This window comes from Mustela nigripes, chromosome 4 (genome assembly GCF_022355385.1).
Source record: "Mustela nigripes isolate SB6536 chromosome 4, MUSNIG.SB6536, whole genome shotgun sequence".
In the NCBI taxonomy this organism is placed as follows: Eukaryota; Metazoa; Chordata; class Mammalia; order Carnivora; family Mustelidae; genus Mustela; species Mustela nigripes.
Window position 1 is genome coordinate 132,995,667 of NC_081560.1, and position 22,342 is coordinate 133,018,008.

General features: G+C 35.1%; 1 protein-coding gene across 2 annotated transcripts in view; it reads right to left on the minus strand.

Moving 5' to 3' along the window:
- The window catches only part of CTNNA3 (catenin alpha 3), a 1,804,468-nt gene that overhangs the window by 408,202 nt on the left and 1,373,924 nt on the right, over nucleotides 1-22,342 (minus strand). For both annotated transcript variants that reach the window (XM_059397521.1, XM_059397522.1), the window contains one exon: nucleotides 15,632-15,832. In XM_059397521.1, the coding sequence (XP_059253504.1) occupies nucleotides 15,632-15,832 (201 nt within the window). The remainder of the gene's footprint in view (nucleotides 1-15,631; nucleotides 15,833-22,342) is intronic.

Here is a 22,342-nt window from a genome sequence, read left to right on the forward strand (position 1 = left end):
TTATCCCCAGGGGTAGAGGTCTGTGAATCACCAGGTTTACACACTTCACAGCACTCACCAAAGCACATACCCTCCCCAATGTCCATAATCCCACCCCCTTATCCCAAACCCCCTCCCCCCAGCAACCCTCAGTTTGTTTTGTGAGATTAAGAGTCACTTATGGTTTGTCTCCCTCCCAATTTTTAAAGACTTTTGGAACACTATGCTGATATGTGAAAACCCTTTTTGCTATTTTTCTTTAAAGTCTTAGTCAGTTTCTCATTCCTTTCATCATATAGTTTTATACTTGTCACTATCTACAGACAAGAAATAGGGGTTTCCTTCTCCTGCCTGTATAAGAGGAAGCTCCAAGCAGAAGGTTTCTTGCTCATCTCCTATGTCTTTGTTACAGGAAGGACAGCACTTCTAAGTGCAGTCTTCTCCCATTTTCCTGTGGGAGATAGATGTTCCTAATAACTGAAAAGAACATCCAGGAGAGTATTTGAGTATGAAAACCAAGTAACAAAATTATCATAAAGTTTGATTTAAAATATGGGATTATCCAAGATCAAATGATACTGAATTTTTTAAACTGCTATGTACTTTCCTAGAAGGACAAAGAAAAGCTTTCTAGGTTAGATTCTAAGATACATTTTAAACTATGCATTCTTCTTAACATGAGGGTCTTCGTTTATATCATTTATTTGTATAATCTTCTATCTTTTTTCCCTTCCTTTAATAAAGTTCTAAATGGCATCTTATCATTGTATCAGGTACACACATTCGAGTAAGAGTTTATTAGCCCTTGATAGGTCACAAGAGATATGTGTGATAACATGCAGCTTTCACAAAAAGTTAGAAATCACTGGTTTGTTCAAATCAGCATGTGCCAGGAAGCATCTCAGAGATACATGAAGTTATTGAAAGCTAATTTGATCACTTGTATGTTTTAAAGAGTCCCTCCAAATATCTTTGCTATGACAGTTGTGTGAAATATTTATTTCAAAATAAAAACTGTATAGGTTTGATATAAAGCGATGCTCTCAAACTTGCTTTTCACATTTAAAAATATAAAACTGGCATTAAAATGACTCGACATATTTATTGCTTGTCCTTGATCCCTTTTTGATTCTCTAAAAGAATTACTGCTTCTAAAAAGAAAAAAAAAATCTTTAAATGAATGCCGTCACTACAATCTCAGATGGATCGGATGATTTGGACTTTCTCTGCTTTTCTTTTCGTATAAAATGCACCATGTGTCTTGTATTATTGTGTTCCTTAAGCGTATGTAATAGCAGTATGTTTCAAAAATAGAATAAGGTTGAGCTGCTAAGGATCTGGCAAAAAATATCCTTTGCTCTTTCTTGTGCTATTGTAACTTCAATTTTTAAAATGTTTTTCTCTTCAAAATGATCTTAATTTGAAGAAAAGACACACTGATAAACCTGCATCATAAAAATAATATTTTGGGAAGTGAAAGCAATGTTGAAGATAAAATTATCAGAATCAGGATTTATGTAGGATTTTGAGAATTTGAAATCAGGTAGATAGTAAATCTAGCAGCACATATCAAGTCTAGAATATAGAAAAATTATGCAGATTTAAATATAATAAGTTAAGTGATGTGCATTAACACTGTAGGTGTTAGCAGTTGAGGAGATGGGGTCCATATAGTTTTAAGAGACTTTTACAATTATATTTTGGGAAACCTAAGTCAAGAACTTTGGATTTTCATATTTTCTTTGTAATACTTTCTTCATCCAATCATCGCACATAAAGTAACATTTAGAGTAACATTTGTGAACTTGTGTCCAATGTCTCTCAAACTATAAAAACATCCAGCATGAACTACTCATGGAGAGGACTGCTTTTTTCATATTATTCTGCTCTGTCAATCAATTGAATTTATTATGGGTCCTCAGTGAGCTGTGTATTCATTATTTATTCATCTATTTAACATAAATTTACTGAGTGTTTATCGTGTGCTAGGTCCTTTGCTAGTCTCCAAAATTAGATGTTAAAGCAGAAAGTAGGGGGGTGGTTGAGAGATACAGACACTCAAAAACATATAGTCTGGTTAGGTACATGGGAAAAAAAAAAATTGAGCATATCCAGAACATAAAACATTTAGAAGTTACGGTGAACAATCTGTAAAATGGCCCAATGACCTTGCATCCTGATTTTTTATACCCTGTCTTCAAGTGACTTAGTAATCATCGAATTTAGTAGCTCCCTTCTAACAAATTGAATATAGCAAAATGGATAGTATACCACCTCAGAAATTAGGTTATACAAGAAGGCTACTTTCCACCCTAGCTTCTGTCTTTCTCTCATTCTCTCCCTTGTTTGGATTGCTCACTCTGAGCGAAGCCAGGTGTCTTATTGTGAGAACACTCAGGCAGCATAGGAAGAAGCCCACATAGCAGGAAACTGAAGTCTCCTGCCAACAGCCATGTGGATGAGCTTGGAAAGAGATCCTCCAGCCCTGGTTGAGACTCGGGTGAGGGCAACCCTGGCCAACAGCTGAACTGCAACGTCATGAGAGCCCCGGAGCCAGAACCACTGAGGGAAGCTGCTTCCAGATTCCTGACTCCCAGAAATGGTGAGATAGTAAATGTTTGTTGTCTTAATTTGCTAAATGTTAGGGTAATTTTTTTTTTTAATGCAGCAATAGATAACTAATATGGAGAGGGTAAGGTTTGCTATGGTTCAGTTTTTAAGGAGGCAGGGTAATGAAATGGTAATTTGGTGGACAGACGGCAGTACTGGAGGAAGCAAACCTTGAAAGGCTGAGTCAGTACTGATGAGAAAGGCCTGTCCATTCACTATTAAGATATATTGTATAAGTCAGTTATTCCAAATAAAATAAAAGTTTAGCCACTAAGGTTTCAGTGCTTGAAAAGACCTCAGAAAAAAAAGGATGATCCACCAATCCAGGGTCCTTAATGTCAAATCATGAATGCTTATTGAGGACTTTCAAAAAAGAAAAGAAAATCTACTAACAGCAAAACCTAATTGTCTTATTCTGTGTGATTACATTAGGTGTGTGAGTGTGAGTATGTGTGTATTGTCTTTTTATTAGTATTTTCAAATACATTTTAGGGGGGGATAAATCAGTTATGATGCAATAATCACCCAAGGTTGTATATTAAAAGAGTTTGGAAAATTCTATAGAACATCCTCACATAAACCTTATTCAAGAATTCAGCAAAGCAGGAGATCTGGAGATTTGTAGGCACATCTACATAAGGTCCTTTCTTAGTCGCACAGAATGTACTTCATTTTCTGGGTTATGAACCATCAAGATGTATGCAAGGAAGTGTGGGTTTGGGAGGGTTCAGACCAAAGATTCCAGTATAGTCTTTTATGTCCCCTGGTCATATAGCCAAGCTGAGCAATGTTACTAGTAAACAAGTACAAGGCCATCAATTGTGTAAGCCAACGCCAACACACTCTAAATTACTAGCTAGTCCATCATCTTTGTCATAGTCATCAGTCAGTACCAGACTTCCAGACACCCCTGAAAATGCCCCAGTCATGCTGTAAGATAATTCTATTTTACGCTATGACTAGTAAACACAAAATAATTATGTTACATATAATATAGCATATGTACTTGTGCATAGAGATACTATAATATTAAATATAGTAAGTGATACAATAAAATATATTTACATATACTATATTGTTATCACTGGATATAAACACGTGTATGTGTGTATATGTGTGCATGTAATTTATGCCTACATATACAGATATAAATTCATAATAGACATAGAAGATGATATTTACATGTAAGAAGTCTGGTTTCTTGACAATGATAAAAGACAGGACAAATATATATAATAAACACATATAAATAGTTAAATATAAGCCAATAACAATGCAATCAGATCAAGTTTTAAAGTTTTAAAATTCTATAGTTAGGTTCATGATATTCTAACCTGCTGTGTGGGATTTCTATACTAATATGTTTTAGCGAGGATAGTGAATTATTTTCCTCATCATGTGACTGATTGAATAATTTTCAGAATCTTTTTTGTCTTGCAGTCTGTTGACTTTCTGTTCTATTTTGGATCAGTTACTTTCTAGACCTACTAGGGATCTGCCATCTTGTCATTTTATCCGTTACATTCCTGAGTTAGATTCACAATTTCAGTTTTCCATCTCTTACTCATCCTGTTTTTTCCTCATGCTTGAATGTCTTTTCAAGTCATTTCTCAAAAAGAAATTGAGCAACTTAGAAATTCTGGGTTCATACGCATAACAAAAAGCTTTTTATTTTGCCACATGCTTTGGAAGTATGTAGTATTCTAAATTCAGATTAATTTGCTCACTGAATGTGAAGCCATCACTTCATTGTTTTCCAGAATCCAGTGTTGCTGCTCAGTCAACATCAGGCAAGATGGAACCTTAATCTCTTTGATGATCTCTGTTTGTGCATATTCTGGATTGAGGGGTTTGCTGCTCTCTTTCTTCTATCTGCATGTATCCCTTCTATCTACTGGGTTCGTTTTTTTCCTGATGAGCTCACACACCTGCGTTTGTTACTATGGGTTTATTCTCTGTGCCCCTTTACTGTCATTTATAAAGAGCTGTTGAACTAAGGTGGAATAGATATACTATCTGCCTTCTTGCTAACTTTTCAAACAGATTAAAAAAAATGGGGGAACACATTGAATCTTGGTCTCAAAATTATTTGATTATAATTATGAATATGGGATGATTTTTTTTTAAGATTTTATTTGTTTATTTGAGAGAGAGGGAGTCAGAAAGAGTGAGAGAAACAGCATGAGCAGGGGCCTGGGAAGCGGGGGCAGAGAGAGCAACAGATTCCCCGCAGAGCAGGGAGCCTGATACAGGACTCCATCCCAGGACTCTAGGATCATGACCTGAGCAGATGCTTAACTGAATGAGCCACCCAGGTGCCTCAGGATAAATACATTAATAAACACAAATAATAAGAAGTACTTGGTATAAAGAAGAATAAAATAGGAGAGATGGTAAGAGAAGTATAATATTTTAACTTACTGTTTCTCCCTTCAAGTTTGTTTGTGTGTGTGTGTGTTTTTCTGTTATCGATACTCTTAATTCCTCTTTCTAGTTACATAGGAATTTTAACGAAGTGGTGAAAGAATGCACATAGGCTTTCTTGGATTATTATAACCTACAATCAACATAGACTTTAGAATATCTGGAATCTTAAAGAAATACTGCCAGCAGTGTTTATAATAAATGATATCTTTAAAAACCCCTATATCAGCAGAGAAATTTTATAATATAAATTGTTCACTTAACTTTAACTGCTATAGATTTTGGCAGACAGTAAAAGTAAATGGTGGATGATCACCAGAATATATTACATTTTCCAAGATAACTCTGTGTTACTAATACATTTTAGAAGAAACTTTTTCCAATGTCCTCAGCCTTCTGTGTGGGCTTATTAAGCAGTAATATTTTCTTCTGTAATTGATGAAAGAGGAAGTTTCAAATTACCAATAGCTTGAAAATTTAACTTGGGATATTAATGTATGTCAGCAGAAATCAGCACAGGTATCTGGTGCGAAAGAATTTCCAGCTGCCTAATGTCTTTGTTTTTTTTCTTGAACTATCGCTATCCTCACTAACTTGATTAATGGATCACGGACCCATGTTTATTCCAGTGATCTGCTCCCGGTCTTGTTTTCCCAACTGTAGCTGTCACTGAAAATACCCTTTCTTCCTTCAGTCAAATCATCTCTTCTGCCTCCACTGAAAATCCTGAGATATAGAATATGTTTATAGTTTCTCCCAAGTTTACAGTTTGTACCAAGAGGTGAAATAATCTTTAACTCACCCAATCATGATAAACAACTTGTTGACTTCACTGAAGAAAGTAGTCACATCTATTAGCAAAGCTTGTAGATAGCCCTGTCATTCGAAGACGTGGGCCTGATAATTTTTCTCTTTACAATGATAGGGTTTTTTTATCCTTTGCTTTGATAGCCACAAAGTTTAATAATACAAATGCAATACTGCCTTCTTCTGCCAACAGCTATAGATGCTGCTTACCTTAGAAATGCTTAAATCTTCACTCGCTACACATATTCTTTTCTGGAAATGTGGCAATATCATCATGTCCATTGCGACCGTGCCCACATAACCAGGACTACATTTAAAGAATCCCAGGGAAAAAACTGATACGAAAGACAGTTGGAAAAGAGGCTGGAGATGAAATAGCTAAAACTATTGCCAACCAAGCTCTCCTATCTGCACCAATTACTTAACACCTAGGAAAGGCAATCTGTTTTATACATTCATATGGTTAATGCTCACTTCAAAGCCAGGGGAAAGAAAATCTGAGAGACATACCACCTCAGTTTATTTTCTAGTCTCAGTGACCTTGAATCTCAAATTTAGTTTTACATATGATTATATAAAACTTTTACCAGCTCACATCAGTAAATACATAACCAGACTTTCCAGGGCATTTACAAAGATCTCTAAAAAAAGTAAAATTAACTATCTTTACAACTGAGGGCTATTAATACATGTAACAGATATTTGTAGCAACTACAGGGAGTTATTTCATTAGTTTCATAAATCTGACTTTGAAGCTGGAGTAGAAGGAAGGAGACTCCTGACAGATACTTGTCTAGCTTTTTAAAAAAGGGGCTCCTGGGTGGCTCAGTGGGTTAAAGCCTCTGCCTTCGGCATAGGTCATGATCCTGGCACCCTGGGATCGGGCTCTCTGCTCAGCAGGGAGCCTGCTTCCTCCTCTCTCTCTGCCTTCTTGTGATCTCTGTCAGATAAATAAAATCTTAAAAAAAAAAAAAACCTTTATAGATTAAAAACAAAAACAAAAACATATACTATGCTACAGTTTGCAAAACATTTACAGTAATTCTCCTATAAGGAGACTTAATTATCTGATTACCCAGTAGATAACAACCTAGCTCAGAGCTTCCTGTGTTATGACATTGGTGTGTTTTAGTGGGTTATTTATGTGTTAAGGTATTCATCCCTGTAGCTCTCAGGATTACTGGACAGGACCTAACACTGCTTCTGGCTCCAGAGCCTCTGATTCCCTCTGGCCTTAAATTGCCACTACTGTTTCCCAGTGGCTATGTACACGCTATGATTTTAGAAGACACCGGTTTGTACTCTTACAAAAATTGTTTAGTACTTAGTAGATCTTAAAATAAATGAAGTTGGGGCATGTGGGTGGCTCAGTTGTTAAATGTCTGCCTTCAGCTCAGGGTCCTGGGATCCTGGGGATCCCAGGGTCCTCGGATCGAGTCCTGAATCTGGCTCCCTGCTCGGTGGGGAGCCTGCTTCTCCCTCTGCCCCTCCCCCTGCTTGTATTCTGTCTCTCTCTGTAAGTAAATAAATAAAATCTTTAAAAAATAAACTAAATAAAATAAATGAAGTCAAACTCCCCATCCTTTTGGATTTAAAATAAAAACATATATTTTGATACAGATTCACTGTACATGCAAACAATAACAGGATACAATCCATTATTGTTTTCTTGCCATTGTTTTTAAAGAACAAAGGAAGAATCATTGAAGGATAAATGTTTTCATCACTTTTCCCCCAGACTTCACAGATTCCTGTACATGCACCATGGCCTCTCTCTTGGCAGCAGAATCACATTCACATGAGATTTCCTGCTAAGGCACATCCGCCCTGGAACGTACTTAGATGTGAAGTGCTATCATCATACCTCATTTAATACATCTACTAGGAATAAAGCGTGCTTTTATACTTGTCTTTAAATTTTATAAAACAACAATAAGATTGGGTTTGGCAACAAGATGCAGAAAGGCAGCGCTCCTAACTGGGTGATTACAGCAGCGATTCTGTTGTCCTGACACAGCTGATGACTGACATTAATTTGGTAAAGTCAATCCTCAATTTCCCTTCTTTGGGTCCTTTTGCTCCCTTGTTGATGTTCCTCCTCTCCTGCTCTGTAACACCCCCACATCCCTTTGCTCACAGACTCCAAAGCCTGTTCTCTTGCCAGGGAGTTGCCTGTATGAGGGTCTTGGTGTGAGGCCAAGCACTATCTCCACAGAAGCTCAAACCCAGGACTTGCCAACTCCGCCTCCCCCATACCAACAGTAAGGTGTGGACACATGATTTAAACTCTTCTGAGGGAGTACGATGCATCTGCTCGGGAAGCTGAATTCAGGGCAAGTGAGACAAAAGCAAAAGGTGTTTTTTTTTGTTTTTTTTTTTTTTTTTAGGTTTTTATTCCATTGATGGAAATACCTGGAATGTGGTGACAAAGGAATGTACCATCTGGAGGGTCCAGTGTTTTAATGTTAGAGGCCAAAAATGGCATTAAATGTTCAGAGAGAGCTGGAAGGGCACCTGAAATGATAATTCTCTGGGATGACTGACTGGATTCCAGTAGGTAGCATCCCTTGTAGTCTTACTTCCTGTGTTTGTCTGTTTTTCTACTTGAGTTAGCCGTAGATTCTGCTGTTTGTAATCCAGAGCTGAAACTGGAACTTTCCACCTTATCTTCTTACATAGGAGTTATTGTACCATTTATCCCTATCTACCACATAACGGCCCATACAATAAATCTAAACTAGTCTTTTTACTGAAAGTAGGTGAAAATAAGATGAGAAAGAAAGGTGTGACATATTCCTCTTTCCAGACAATGTCTTCCTTGGCTGGAGAACATGCCTGTTCATAGGAGTTTTAGACTTAAAGAAGGTACAAGACTTCTAGAACCTCTTTGCTCTGATGAATATCTACTCAGCAGGTCCACTCTCTCTGCTTCTTTTTCCTTTTAGGCCTTTCATATCCATAACTCACGGAATATCAGCCTCAAAGTTACACAGTTTACATGGCCCAGAAATAAGAATATTTTAGGCCCTTTTTATGATTTTCTGAAATCCACTTTAAAGCACTCTATATTATTTCCTCTTTTGGTAATAAAATTTCTGTCATATCAAAATGTATTATTTTTATTAATAAAGTTATTACCAGCAGTATTTTTTGTTTTGTTTTGTCTTGTTATTTATTCAATGAACTTTTCTCAGGATCTAACCTTACCTTAGCTAAAAGGTCAAAATACCCCAAAGATACAGATGTCGTGAAAAGAAGGGCCATCTGTACCCCAATGTTTATAGCAGCAGTGGCCACGGTCGCCAAACTATGGAAAGAACCAAGATGCCCTTCAACGGACGAATGGATAAGGAAGATGTGGTCCATATACACTATGGAGTATTATGCCTCCATCAGAAAGGATGAATACCCAACTTCTGTAGCAACATGGACGGGACTGGAAGAGATTATGCTGAGTGAAATAAGTCAAGCAGAAAGAGTCAATTATCATATGGTTTCACTTATTTGTGGAGCATAACAAATATCATGGAGGACAAGGGGTGTTAGAGAGGAGTAGGGAGTTGGGGTAAATTGGAAGGGGAGGTGAATCATGAGAGACTATGGACTCTAAAAAACAATCTGAGAGGTTTGAAGTGGCGGGGGTGTAGGAGGTTGGGATACGAGGTGGTGGGTATTAGAGAGAGCACGGATTGCATGGAGCACTGGGTGTGGTAAAAAAAAATAATGAATACTGTTTTTCTGAAAATAAATAAATCAATTTAATAAAAAAAAATCATTTGCATCCCCACTATATACAGATTTCAGTTTTTTTAGCATTTCTTTTTTCCTGACAGATTTATATTTCCAATTAATTAAAATGGCAAGATAAAGAAGTATCCTCCACCCACTAACTACATATGGATCCTATTTAAATACAGTTCTCTTTAGTCATAAAACAGGTTTTCCAGTCAGAAATTCTAGTAGCTGCTTTCTTTAACTCACAATGCTGGCCCAGGATCCCTATATCCTACAGCCGCAGAAGTACATCCAAAGCCAGGGATCTCCCTCTTCTGTAAAGAGGCTGGGTTGTCATTTAACTTCTGATTTTGGCATCACCAACATGAAGACACTTATTTATCCAGGTTAGCCAAGTGATCTGCAGATAGAAGCTTCCTGTTAATGTTCTCTGACTGTGGGATGCCTGGGTGGCTCAGTCGGTTAAACGACTGCCTTCAGCTCAGGTCATGATCCCAGGGACCTGGGATTGAGTCCCACGTGGGGCTCCTTGCTCCGCAGGGAGCCTGCTTCTCTCTCTGCCTCTGCCTGCCACTCTGTCTGCCTATACTCTATCTCTCTGACAAATAAATAAATAAAATCTTAAAAAAAAAAATTCTCTGACTGTGTTAAAGGGTGTCAGTACCTAACTGGGGTTCCTGTCTCAAACTGCTACTGGGGGAGGGAAGTTCACCAGCAACAGTTTCTGAATTTGAAGGCATGGTTGCTAATCCTTACAGGGATTTGCTAGAACCATTAGTGAAATTAGGTTCAGTGGGCTCTTTCACCAGATGCCATTCGAGGATGGTTCTTACAAGTAATAGAATATATAAAAGTCATGATCTCTTGTTCAAAAGCTTGTTAAAGACCTTTTAAACATCTGACCCCAAGTTTTCCAGAAGACTCTAATATCTCACTCTGGAGAGTAATGAATCACTTCCCTGACCTTTTCTCTGCCCCAGCCTTTTACAGAGTCTACTGTTTTTGAGTTTTGTTTTGTTTTGTTTTGTCTTTTCCTGAACTGGAATGATAACTTGTTCTTTTGCTTAACTGTATTAGAATGCATCACAGTACAATATTGTAGTGAATTTTAAATTTATAGTGGTAAAAGGACTTGGGCACCTCTAGATGGATAAAATGCCACTGGGAAATATAAAAATAAAGTATGACGTCTGCCTTTAAATATGTTACAATCTAGTCAGGGAAACTTGTTATGTAAATGACTGATTATGACACAAGGAAAAGTGAAATAAGCATTAACTAAAAGACAGGCTCATCCAGGGTAACACAGATAATGGAGCAATTACTTCTGCCTGAAGGGGAATCAGCAACTCCCATGAAAAGGTGGTGGCATTTGAGAAAATGTTGGACAATATGTATAATTTTAGAGGGATAGTAGAGAACAAAAGACTCTTCACTTCTGGAATAGAATTAGTACAGGCATATAGACACAATTCAAGAGTCATTTTGCTGTTTTGTTTTATTTTAAGCCAGCGCACTCAAGAAGAGATGCAAAGAAAAATAAATAAATGCAAGACATACAAGCTTCCTTTTCTTCTATAACTTACATTCTACTTGAAGGAAAATCATTTCCAAGTAAGTATATCTGAGTTCATCAATAGCATATAGTTGTCCGGAAGGATTCAACTGAGTGGCAAGTCCTTTAAAATCTACAGTACATGAAGTCAGGAAGAATTCACTATTGCCAGAGGGAGTAAAGAAAGATTCCTAGAACACATGCGATATGAGCTATTTCTTGAAAGATGGATAAAATATGAAAATAAAATGTGAAACGACAAACTTCGTTGAATAGAAAGTGCCTTTGGCCCACCATTAGGAAAAAACACAAACATACACACACACACAGAAATGCATATCTAGGTCCACTCAAATGCCTACAAAGCTCAGACAGATAAATTAAGTGAGTGAAGCAGTCTAGGTATATAATGAAAGGCAGTGTAAGATACTATGACCCAGGCTTAAAGCAAAGGAAGACATCACTAAGCTCCAGGCAAACTCTGCCCTAGTATTGCCAGACTCTCCCCTTTTTCAGGATAAGCCATTAATCTGGTTTAAATGTGTGTGTGTGTGTGTGTGTGTGTGTGTGTGTGTGTGTGTGTGAGTGATATGTATAAAATAAGGAACTAATTCTTAAAATAAAATTATGTTGGTCAAAACTCTGCTGGACATGCAAAAATTCTTTTGTATCATATTGAGTAACATCTAGTATATGGACCACTAATTTTCAAACTCTGCTGGTTTGTGGAGTGCAAAAAGTGCCAAAACTAAAACCTTTGTATTTTGTTTTAGGATTATTTAAGGTTATAGACCAGAGATACAACATAAGAAAAGTAAATAAACATGTTTTAATCTGGCTACAAAATGTAAGATATTTATATGTAAAAAAAATATATATTAAGTGAAAGGGACTTGATAGGAGTTGCTGCTATCAAAATTTTTTAAATTATTTTTAGATAAAATCCATTTTAAAAGTCTATTGTTTAAATTGGTCACAAGAAAAATTTACAGAGAAGTTTTGGAAATATTTGTTGGTTCAAGATTATTTTCAACTATCTCATGTGTCTTCAAGAAGAAAAATTGCAACCGTATGGCCCTTCTCCATTCTCTTAGGGGGAGGATTCTGGGTCCACGTTCTCCAGTTTGGGCCTGATGAAGTACTTGATGAATTGCCTTTTATTTGCCTTTACTACAAGTCACCAGCAGTGAACGCTGCCTCTTGGTCAGGTTCATGTATGTGCCTGCTCTCTTTTGGTACGTGAGCCTGGCTGACATTGAAACCAGGAGGAGTTTGGTGGTTTGCAACAGATGCTTTAGGGCCTGCTAATTTCTGAATTTGATGAGTCCATAAATCACATACCAAAAAAACACTAAAAACACTATTATCAGTCCCTTCTTTGTTTAGGTTTCTCCCCAGCCTACTATGAAAAAACTCAAGTTGGTGTTAAGAATATAACTTCTAAGTCTTCACATTAAAGTTGAGAAAGTTTGTTATTTAAGAGAAAAAAGCTAATATATTTCCTCTCCCCTATTGGGAATTCCTGACAGATAAAGAAGCTTCAAAACAGGGAAAAATTGGGCAGAATATCACATGGAGATTACAAAATCATGCTTCTGTTGAGTGAAATGTAGCATTCCAGATGTTGCCTACATTTCACTTAAAACCAACTGCTAAGGTTTATGAACAATGCAAATCCCTAAAATGTAGCAGGGCAGCTCTGCTTCCTAATGCTGAGAAAACACTTAGAAGATCATCAAATCTTGAAAATGTGCTAATGAGCCACAAAGTCTGATTAAAATCAAAGGTGCAATGTTCCAAAAACACTCTGTGATTTAGATAAGCATGGCTTAGGTTTCATCATTGATTACAGTACTTTAAGGCAAATTTTGCAGTGATAAGGAAGTCTCAGTAATAAAAACAATTCACAATAGCTCCTTATTAAGTTATTTTCAGGAAGCAGGGTCAAGACCTGAGAACTGTATAAGAGAAAAGAAAAACAGCCCACATAGACCATTGACTTGCTAAAATGTGAACTATTAAGGCTTCATGACACAAAACATGACATTTCCAATTACTTAATTTGATGACTATTTATAAATAATAAATCCAAGTTATGAGCAGATGTAAACAAAGATGAACATCTTCTGTTATTTAATTATGGAGGCCAGAATAGTTGGAAGTATTTTTCACAGACAATATCTCTGTGGGAGGGAAAATGTTCACATATTTCAACTTTGGTTAAGATCAAACCTATCTAATTAGCATTTTCATCTAGTTTATTGCTCAGAATTCCCTTTAGTGGGGTATGCCTTTGATAAATTTCAAGAAAAACTGGAGAAAAGTTTGGAATTAGACATATAAAAGAAAAATGAAAATCCCTTCCCATAGATAAACCATAAAATTATCTGAAAAACTAAAATGACAAAATTGGAAAGTCATAAATTATAATTACATTAATAATGAGACAGAATAACCCAGAATCATTCTATATTTATTATATTGGGGCACAGGACATAATTTACCTGGAGAATTTTAATTACAGTTACATACAACTAATTAGAGGAAAATGGACTTCTCTTTATCTTCTGAATGAATGAATTTTGTAGCCATATTGGTTAGTTATTGTGTAAGATCATTATATATCATAAAGCTATTGACAAACTTGTAATTAAATGTGTAAATAACTTTGACTTATTTTTATTTTCTTATTTCAGATTACAAGAATTGATTGTGAACAGGGTTCCACAACACACTTTACCTCCTGGACAATTTAGAATTTCATTTCTACTTCTTTGCTTGTAGCAGATATAAACTCTATCCTATGGAATCTAAACCTATAAACCTGGTACCTCATAGACATTATAACCATAAAAGTGTGTTCACAAGATATTACTAATATGAGTACAGAACTGAGACAGTGGCAAGATATATGTAAAATCCCGGTAGACTAGACTGATTCAGTTCCCTGCAGGAAATTTTCATTTGGCTAAAAAGAGAACCCCTGATGCATTCTTCTTTTACTTACAATTCCATTCTCAGAAAGTAGGGAAAAAAAATCAGATAACTCTGTACTTGATTTGAACAAGGAAATACCAGTTAAATTTGGTTTGTGAAGGAGATGCAGAACTCCCATAACACAACTGTCTCCATTAAGCAAGTAAATATATTGCTATACCTTGTTATATGGTATGTGGTACGTGCCACATGGGATATACCGTGTGCTCTATTTGTGACATCAGTGGCTTTGGAATTGTTACAGAAATATAACATCAAGACTTACAGATGCACCTCCTCCATCTTCCCTTAGCATATCTTTAATGTTTCACTCTTTTAGAAATATTTTTTTAAAGAGATCATGAGAAAACTACATGCCAACACTCATCAATGATTTTCTGTATCAAGATGTTAGGAAAACATTAATCATCAATTCAGAGAACATCAAACTCAGAGAACGATCTTGCTCAGCTTACCTTGAGGTATACCTCTTCAGGACTAGTCCCTTGTGAGGGTTTATTTGACTGTTGATATGTTTCTCTTACTCATTTAATTTTAAGAAGAGGCCTTTTCCTGTCCCCTCAGAATTACCCGTCCTCATTCCTGCTACTATTTTCATGAAACAATGTACATATTGTCCAAATTTTATATGCCCTATCCATAACCTAAGGAACAATTCTCCAGATAGAATCAATGACCTACCTATGGAATTACTAATATTTTAGTAATCACAGGTACACCATCCTCCTAGTGTTAAAAGGTAATTACTAAGAAAACTTCATCTTGGGGATTTCACAGAGCACAATGTGTTTTCATAGGAAAAGGTTTTGCCATGACTTCTAAAAATAATTGATTGCCCTCTTTCAAATTATATCCACTTTTTTTCTAAATCCATTGAATTCATATGCTTCTGTAAGCTTCAAGGAGAAATATCAATAGCATTAAAGATAAGAATGCATTTTAAAGAGTGATTCAAAATAAGCATTTACTGGCTGATATAGAAATTATTAACCTGGGTGCTGCAACCAAAACAAAATCATGATTCTATATTTCTTAAGTAATCAAAGAAGATTATGTAAAAGAACAAAATGCTGTTTTACAAACAGACTGTGAAGGAAGGCACAGAACATTTCTCTGGAAATGTAGGATAAGTTTGCTGTTTAAGAAATGTAAACAGAAGCCCGGGGGTACTAAAGATACAGCTAAAAGGGGATTAGGAAAGTACTACATACTTATCACATCTGGCCTAATTATCTATCTTAATAGTTCTGGCATTAATAAACATTCACAAGTGGCTAAGGCCTGTGGGTAATTCATATAACACATGTATTTATAAAAGACTTATTTTTCCCAATGAAAACATTTACTTCTAGACATAAATTTCAAATCATATAACCAAAAGATGCAAGGACCTATCAGATGGGAGAGCAATCCATTTCAAAACAAGCAACACAGGCAGAGATCTGCTTGCCATGTGTATGACTGGTAGCTACATGGAAGAAAGTATCAGGAACAGTGGAGCTGTTACTGGGGACTGAGACTTACCAGTAGTTGTCAGGAAGTTAACGTTTCTCATCACACCTTCAGTGTAAGCTCCTGGCTCATAACTGTCCATTTCACCTGTGACAATGTGAGCAACTCTTGCTGCCCGTCCTCTGATAGCACCTGCAGCACGGTCTAAATTATCAATATCCTGGTCTCTCAATGCTATGATACACTTGTTGACATCTTCAAGGATATGGCTCTCTGAAAGAAAACAGATCCAATCAGTATAGTATATTATAATTCATGTTAACTTCTGACTTCAGATGTGGTACTCATTGGGAATAAAAGACACACTGACAAAGGAAAAAAAAAGATGATTTTGCTTTTATCTCTTTAATAGAAAAATTTGTGAAGTATAGAATTTTATGTTTTATCTGCAGTTTTATAGATTATATATTATTTTAGATTTTAGTTCCAACTGACTTGATTTTAGATTTAAGTGGCATATGGGTCCAAATTGAAAATTTTTAGATTAAAATAAAAATAAAACATATAATGATGGAACACTTAATTCTGTTAAAAGCAACACTGTACAGATTATAAAACACTTTAAAAATGTCAGTTATCCTAAATATATAGAAAAATAAAACTATGGACCTCTAATTCAACTAATGTTCATTGGTGTATAACAGAATTTAAGTTATAGTGGAGGCTTCCCCATACAACAAGCAATTCTCTGGATACCCAATGAATGTTCTATGATTTAATTCTGATACTACCTACCCAGGAATAGCATCAGATCCCACAAGTTAAGGAATCATTCCTGTAAGACTGTCCTCTACCCCACATCAGAAACAGTTGCAAGTCCAGGTTATTACTTGTACTTCTAATTCCACTGGCTATAGATCAGCTCCCATGACCTCCTCATTGGGTTTGATTAATTCGCTAGAGTGGCTCACGGAACTCCGAGAACATTTTACTTGTTAGATTTAACTTTTATAATTCAGGACAGCCAGATGAAAGGGATGTATAGAGCAAATTACGTGGGAAGGGTAAGGAGCTTCCATGCCTTCTCCAGGTACGCCATTTTCCACACATCTCCAAATAGTCCCAACTTGGCAGCTCTCTAAGCCCTGTCTTTTTTGTTTTTTAGAGAGGCTTCATTACATATGCATGATTTATTAAATCACCGGCCTTTGGCAAATGATTCAACCACCAGTCCTTCTTCCTTCCCGGAGGCCAGAAGATGGGACTGATAGTTCCAAAGTTCCAACCTTCTAACCACATGGTCCATTACCTTGGCAATCAGCCCCCAGTGGGGCATGGGGGTGAGGTGGATGATATAAATGTCACCTCATTAACATAAAAAATACTTTTATCGCTCTCATCATTTGGAAAATTCTAAAAGTTTTGAGTTTTGTACCAGAAATGGGACAACTGTTTGTACCAGAAATGGGAAAAACACCAAATATATATTTTTTACAATAGATCACAGTATTACATTTGCCAATTTTCTTTGGTCTGCTTGATTAACTCGTAGTATAATTTCAAAACTCTAGTCAAATAAATGTTCCTTCCTTAGGAAATCCATGCTGACCTACAGTAAGACAAATTTGGTTCCATATAGTTTGGGATTCCCATTAAATGGCTTATATGTTTTCATTACACCTTCTTCCCATGTTTTAATAAAGTACTAATCAAACAATCTCTCTATTAGACAACGAAATATATAAAAGCATAAAAATGTTATTTTATTGCTGAGGTATCATATCTAGTCTCTAGTACAATACATAGCACCTATTAGACCAAGAAGAATGTTTGTTGAATGAATGAAGTCCTCTGGTAACACACCTAGGACCAGTAAATTATTTTGTCTAAATCCTAAATCATGGTTTATGAACATAGGTAGATACATATCTTTACTTAAATTTAGTCAGTTTAACCCATCTCAAGAACAATCAGGTCATTTTCATGAAAAGGATTAAATGCTGAAAACCTTCATTATAAATTCACTAAGTTTTAACCTAATTGGTAGCATTCAGTTATGAATATGCTATTAAGGCCTATAATAAATCCAAACATGGTCCCATCTCAATAGAAAATGCATGTATATCATCACCATCATATTTATAGAACTGAAAATACAAGTTTCAATGTAGACGGTATAAAATCATCAGTTATTTTATTTTTTTAAGACTATAGATGTGCACTTTAACAACACAGTTAAGAAGCTGTTATTGTTCAAGTATGTTGTTAAGTTTTTTTAAAACTAATACTACTGATACATATGTATATATGTATGTATATGTATACACACATAATAAATGTGTAATCTGTATTCACTAAATTATGCACTAAAATATTCACTAAAGGTGGTTAATTTGGGATTACAGAGCTGTTTTGGCTCAGTCCTATAGAAGTGAATAAATAGGGGAAAATGTGTTTATTCTTAGAAGAATAATTATCTAAGAAACTGTAATTTCTGTTTAATTAAAGGTGAAATCATAGCTGGCATAAACTATTTTTTCCTAGTAAATTTTGCACAAGAAATAATATATATACAAAGAATATTCCCTAAGAATGAATTGAATGTTCCCTCGTTTGTAGAACAATGATATACACAGTATCAACTTATTTTATTATTTAAAGCATAGATTTAAAATATAGCAAGGGTTTTTCTGGCTCTTTTTTGCTGGCTTTATGAGAGTTCGTGTGATTATTGCTTTAGAATGAGCCTCATAATAAGAAGTCATACTATTAATCACATTGAAGAATTATAGAGGGGAGGTCAGAGATGGAAATGAAAGTCCTACATGAACATATACAACATGTAAGAAATAAGTGAAATAAGTGAAGAGAAACATGTAACCAGACTTTGCCCAAAGTTATATTAGAGAATGTTGAGTTATATTATTATATATTAGAGAATGTCTCAGTTATATTAGAGAATGTTGAGATGATGACTAAATGATCTTTTGAATTACTAAGATTAAATATAGCACAAAAGCATTAAGAAAGGTTTGCAAAATTTCCATTATTGTGACACTTTCCCATTACCCTGAATGTTTCACAAGATGCCAGCAATTATTTGCATGAAATTCTAAACATAGAATGCCAGAAAAATAAAATAAGAATGCTGGGCACCTCCCACATATGCACAATAACTAAACATTAAACTCTTTTCTTAAAAACAATGATTTCTTTGCTATTCCTATATCAGGTGAATTTAAGTAGCTAGAAAGGCCTTCAGGATAGCTTGAGTTTTTATGTCCAGCTATATAACCTTCAGCCTCCAGGACAGAAATTAAACGCCAAATACCTTGTGCAAAACTTCTTACTGATGTATCTCTGAAGCTTTTGCTAATGAAACAGGATTATATGTTAGACATAGCAGAGCTCGTTAGGAGCTCTGCCTTCATTTTATTTATCTATTTTTTTAACTGTAGATGCACTTGAACTAAAAAATTACCTCATTTTTAAAATGAGGTTTAAGATAAAGAAAATGCTATTATAGAACAAGTACATTCAGAATACTACATTTTTTTGTAGAGTTGATTGAAGTTTTGTCTTTGCTTCAGAATTCGAGTTTAACATTTGATGTGAGGTGAGGAGTGGAATGTTCTGGTGTTAAGGCAAGTCCTGGAGCACATTATTTTTAGAACAGAGAATTGCTGAAGTACTAACAATTTCTATCAATCATTTTATGGCTATCTGGTGATGCAAAGGGTGACTTCTATTATGTTGGAAAACAGTAATAAACAAAGCAATAAAGGAACGGATCTTAAACAAAAAGATAATTCATGTGTTGCAAATTTCTCTGGGTAACTCCATCTCCAGTCACTGTGGTATCACACAAGAAGATTTTAAAGTGCATTTAAATTTTTTCTAGCTTTTTTTTCTTAATTCTTCAGTTTTCCACAATTAAAGCCAGACTTTGCTTTAGAGAAAGTAGAAAACACACACACACACACACAAAAAAAAAAAAAATCCAGAAAGAACAAAAAGTTAATTTATTGACTTTTGACTTCCAAAAGAGAATTTTAAAATCCATAGCCCAAAGAAAATACTAGAAGTAGAAGCACATTTTATTTGCAAAAAGCAGACGTTGTTGAGAGGTTTAAAAGTCTGTTTTCTTTTCATTCCCAAAGCTGGGCTTTGAATATATCAGTGACAAAGCCTGAAGTAGAAGCTTTATGTTACAATCTCTTGAGTGGGGAATACTATACCATCAACTGTTTTCTCCCCTGATATATGTGTACCTAAAAAACAATTCTAAGGGGAAGAGAAGAGAGAAAAAGATATTTTTTTCTAAAGATTTTTTTTTCCTAAAAAGACTGAGTTATAAGCCAAAAGAGGTTAAATTTCTTAAACTGGCAACGGCAAGATTAGCTATTCACAGTATATGAGCTCAGAGCGTTAAGCTAAGTTTAATTATAAGAAAATAAATTTCCATTTTTGCACACCTGGACCTATAACTATAAATTTAAAATTCATTACATAGGCAACTACACAAATGTTCAACAAATAAAAACAAACAGCAATTTTTCTTTCTCTTTTACCAAAAAACGTGAAACCAAAAGCAAATGGAATACACCACTTAAGTTACTTTTTGTTTATGTATCTAAGGTGGTTAAAATTTCTATTTGGCAAGAATTTGATCATGAAGACTGGTCTCCAAATTAACTGATACCCTGAATAAAGATGTAGGCAGGCACAGGTACTATTTTGAGAATAAAGAGCATGTACAGAGCTAAAAAGAAAACATTTTAAAATTCCTCATCCCTTTTCTTCTTTTTTTAATTTAAATTCAATTAGCCAACATATAGTACATCATTAGTTTCAGATGTAGAGTTCAATAATTCTCCTCATTCCTTTTCTACAGCCTAAAAACCTTTCATCTGTTTCTTCTCCTGAACGTCAGTAGTACTTTAAGTTAGATGATGAGGTGATATAAAAGATAAATAAGGTACAATCTCTGTCCACAAAGACTACACAAGTTAGTAACAAGAAACATTTTCTTTCATCATCCTTTACTCTTCCGAAAATACAGATGCCACAATTATCATCATTTTATCATTCTAATAAAGTTTCGTTGAACTTAAAAAAAAAAAAAAAAAAAAACTCTCTAGTATTTATGCACATGCAATTCTATAGAAATCAAAACCACAAAAGAAAGTCACTGAAACCTTCAAATTTCTTTCAGTATGTCTTAAGTAGGTCTTAGAATTTATTAAAAAGTTTATCAGAAGTTTGGAAATAGGCAAAAGTACTATTGCATGCCCTTGCAGTGTCCTGCTGGGCAGAAATTATGAATAAGGTTTAAGATCTAATCTCCCCAAGGGTGTATATCTTTGTTCCACTTGCTATTTACTATTGGTTAGGATATTTTACAACTCAATCAGAGGGGATGCTCATTTGTTTCAAAACTGACAGCCATATAAATAATTCTTGTCACATAGTAATGCAACTTAATTATTATCTGGTAGACAGAGAAATAATTTTTGTAGTAAAGATATTCCTGAAGGTTACATTTTATTGCTTTGTAGTACATTAGTAAATTGTGTATCTAAATTAGTAATTTTATTTAATCACTCTTTCTTCATCCAATTCTCCCCAAAACAAGACTTATCATGATATAGAATTTTTGACACAAACTCACTTTAAATTTGTAAAAATCTTGCTTTCAACTTTGGAAAATTATTATTTGACTGTGTGCTTTGGCTTGGAAGGTACTAATTTTGTTTCAAGTATTTTTTTCCTGTTTAGGGGAAAAAATAATATAAAGCAAAAGTTACATGTTAAATCATAGACCTATAATTTAAATGCAAGACGATTAAGCTCCTAGTAGAAAATCCAGGTAACCAAGGATTTGGCAATGCTTTTTTTTTAAATACAACACTGAAAGTATATATGATGAAAGGAAAAATTGATAAGTTGGAATTCATAAAAATTAAAAACTTCTGCTCTGCAAGAGACACTCTTTTTTTTTTTTATAAAGATTTTATTAATTTGACAGAGAGAAATCACAAGTAGACGGAGAGGCAGCCTGAGAGAGAGAGAGAGGGAAGCAGGCTCTCTGCTGAGCAGAGAGCCCGATGCGGGACTCCATCCCAGGACCCTGAGATCATGACCTAAGTCGAAGGCAGTGGCTTAACCCACTGAGCCACCCAGGTGCCCACAAGAGACACTCTTAAGAGGATAAAAAGACAAGTCACAGATGGAGAAAAATATTTGCAAAATTCATATCTAATAAAGGAAGGTCTATATCCAAAATTTATAAGGAATTCTTAAAACTCAACAATAAAAAAAAAAAAACTCAGTTAATGAGGAAAAGATCTGTGCAAACATCTCAGAGAAGATCCACAAATGACAAAAAACCAATGCAAATCACCAGGAAATTGCAAATTAAAGCCAGTGAGATGCCACAATACATCTACAGAATGGCCAATTCCAGAACACCAGAAATACCATGTGATGACTATGGGGTAACAGAAATCTCATTCATTGCTGGTGGGACTGCATAATATATATTAACTTTGGAAGACAGGTCGGAAGCTTCTTATAAACTGAACATATTCTTACCATACTACCCAGCAATTGTGCTCCTTATTATTTACACAAAGGAGTTAAAACTTACATTCCCACAAAACCATCACACGCGTGTCATAGCAGTTTTATTTATTTTTTATTTTTTATTTTTTTTAAAGATTTTTTTTTAAAGACTTTATTTATTTATTTGACAGACAGAGATCACAAGCAGGCAGAGAGGCA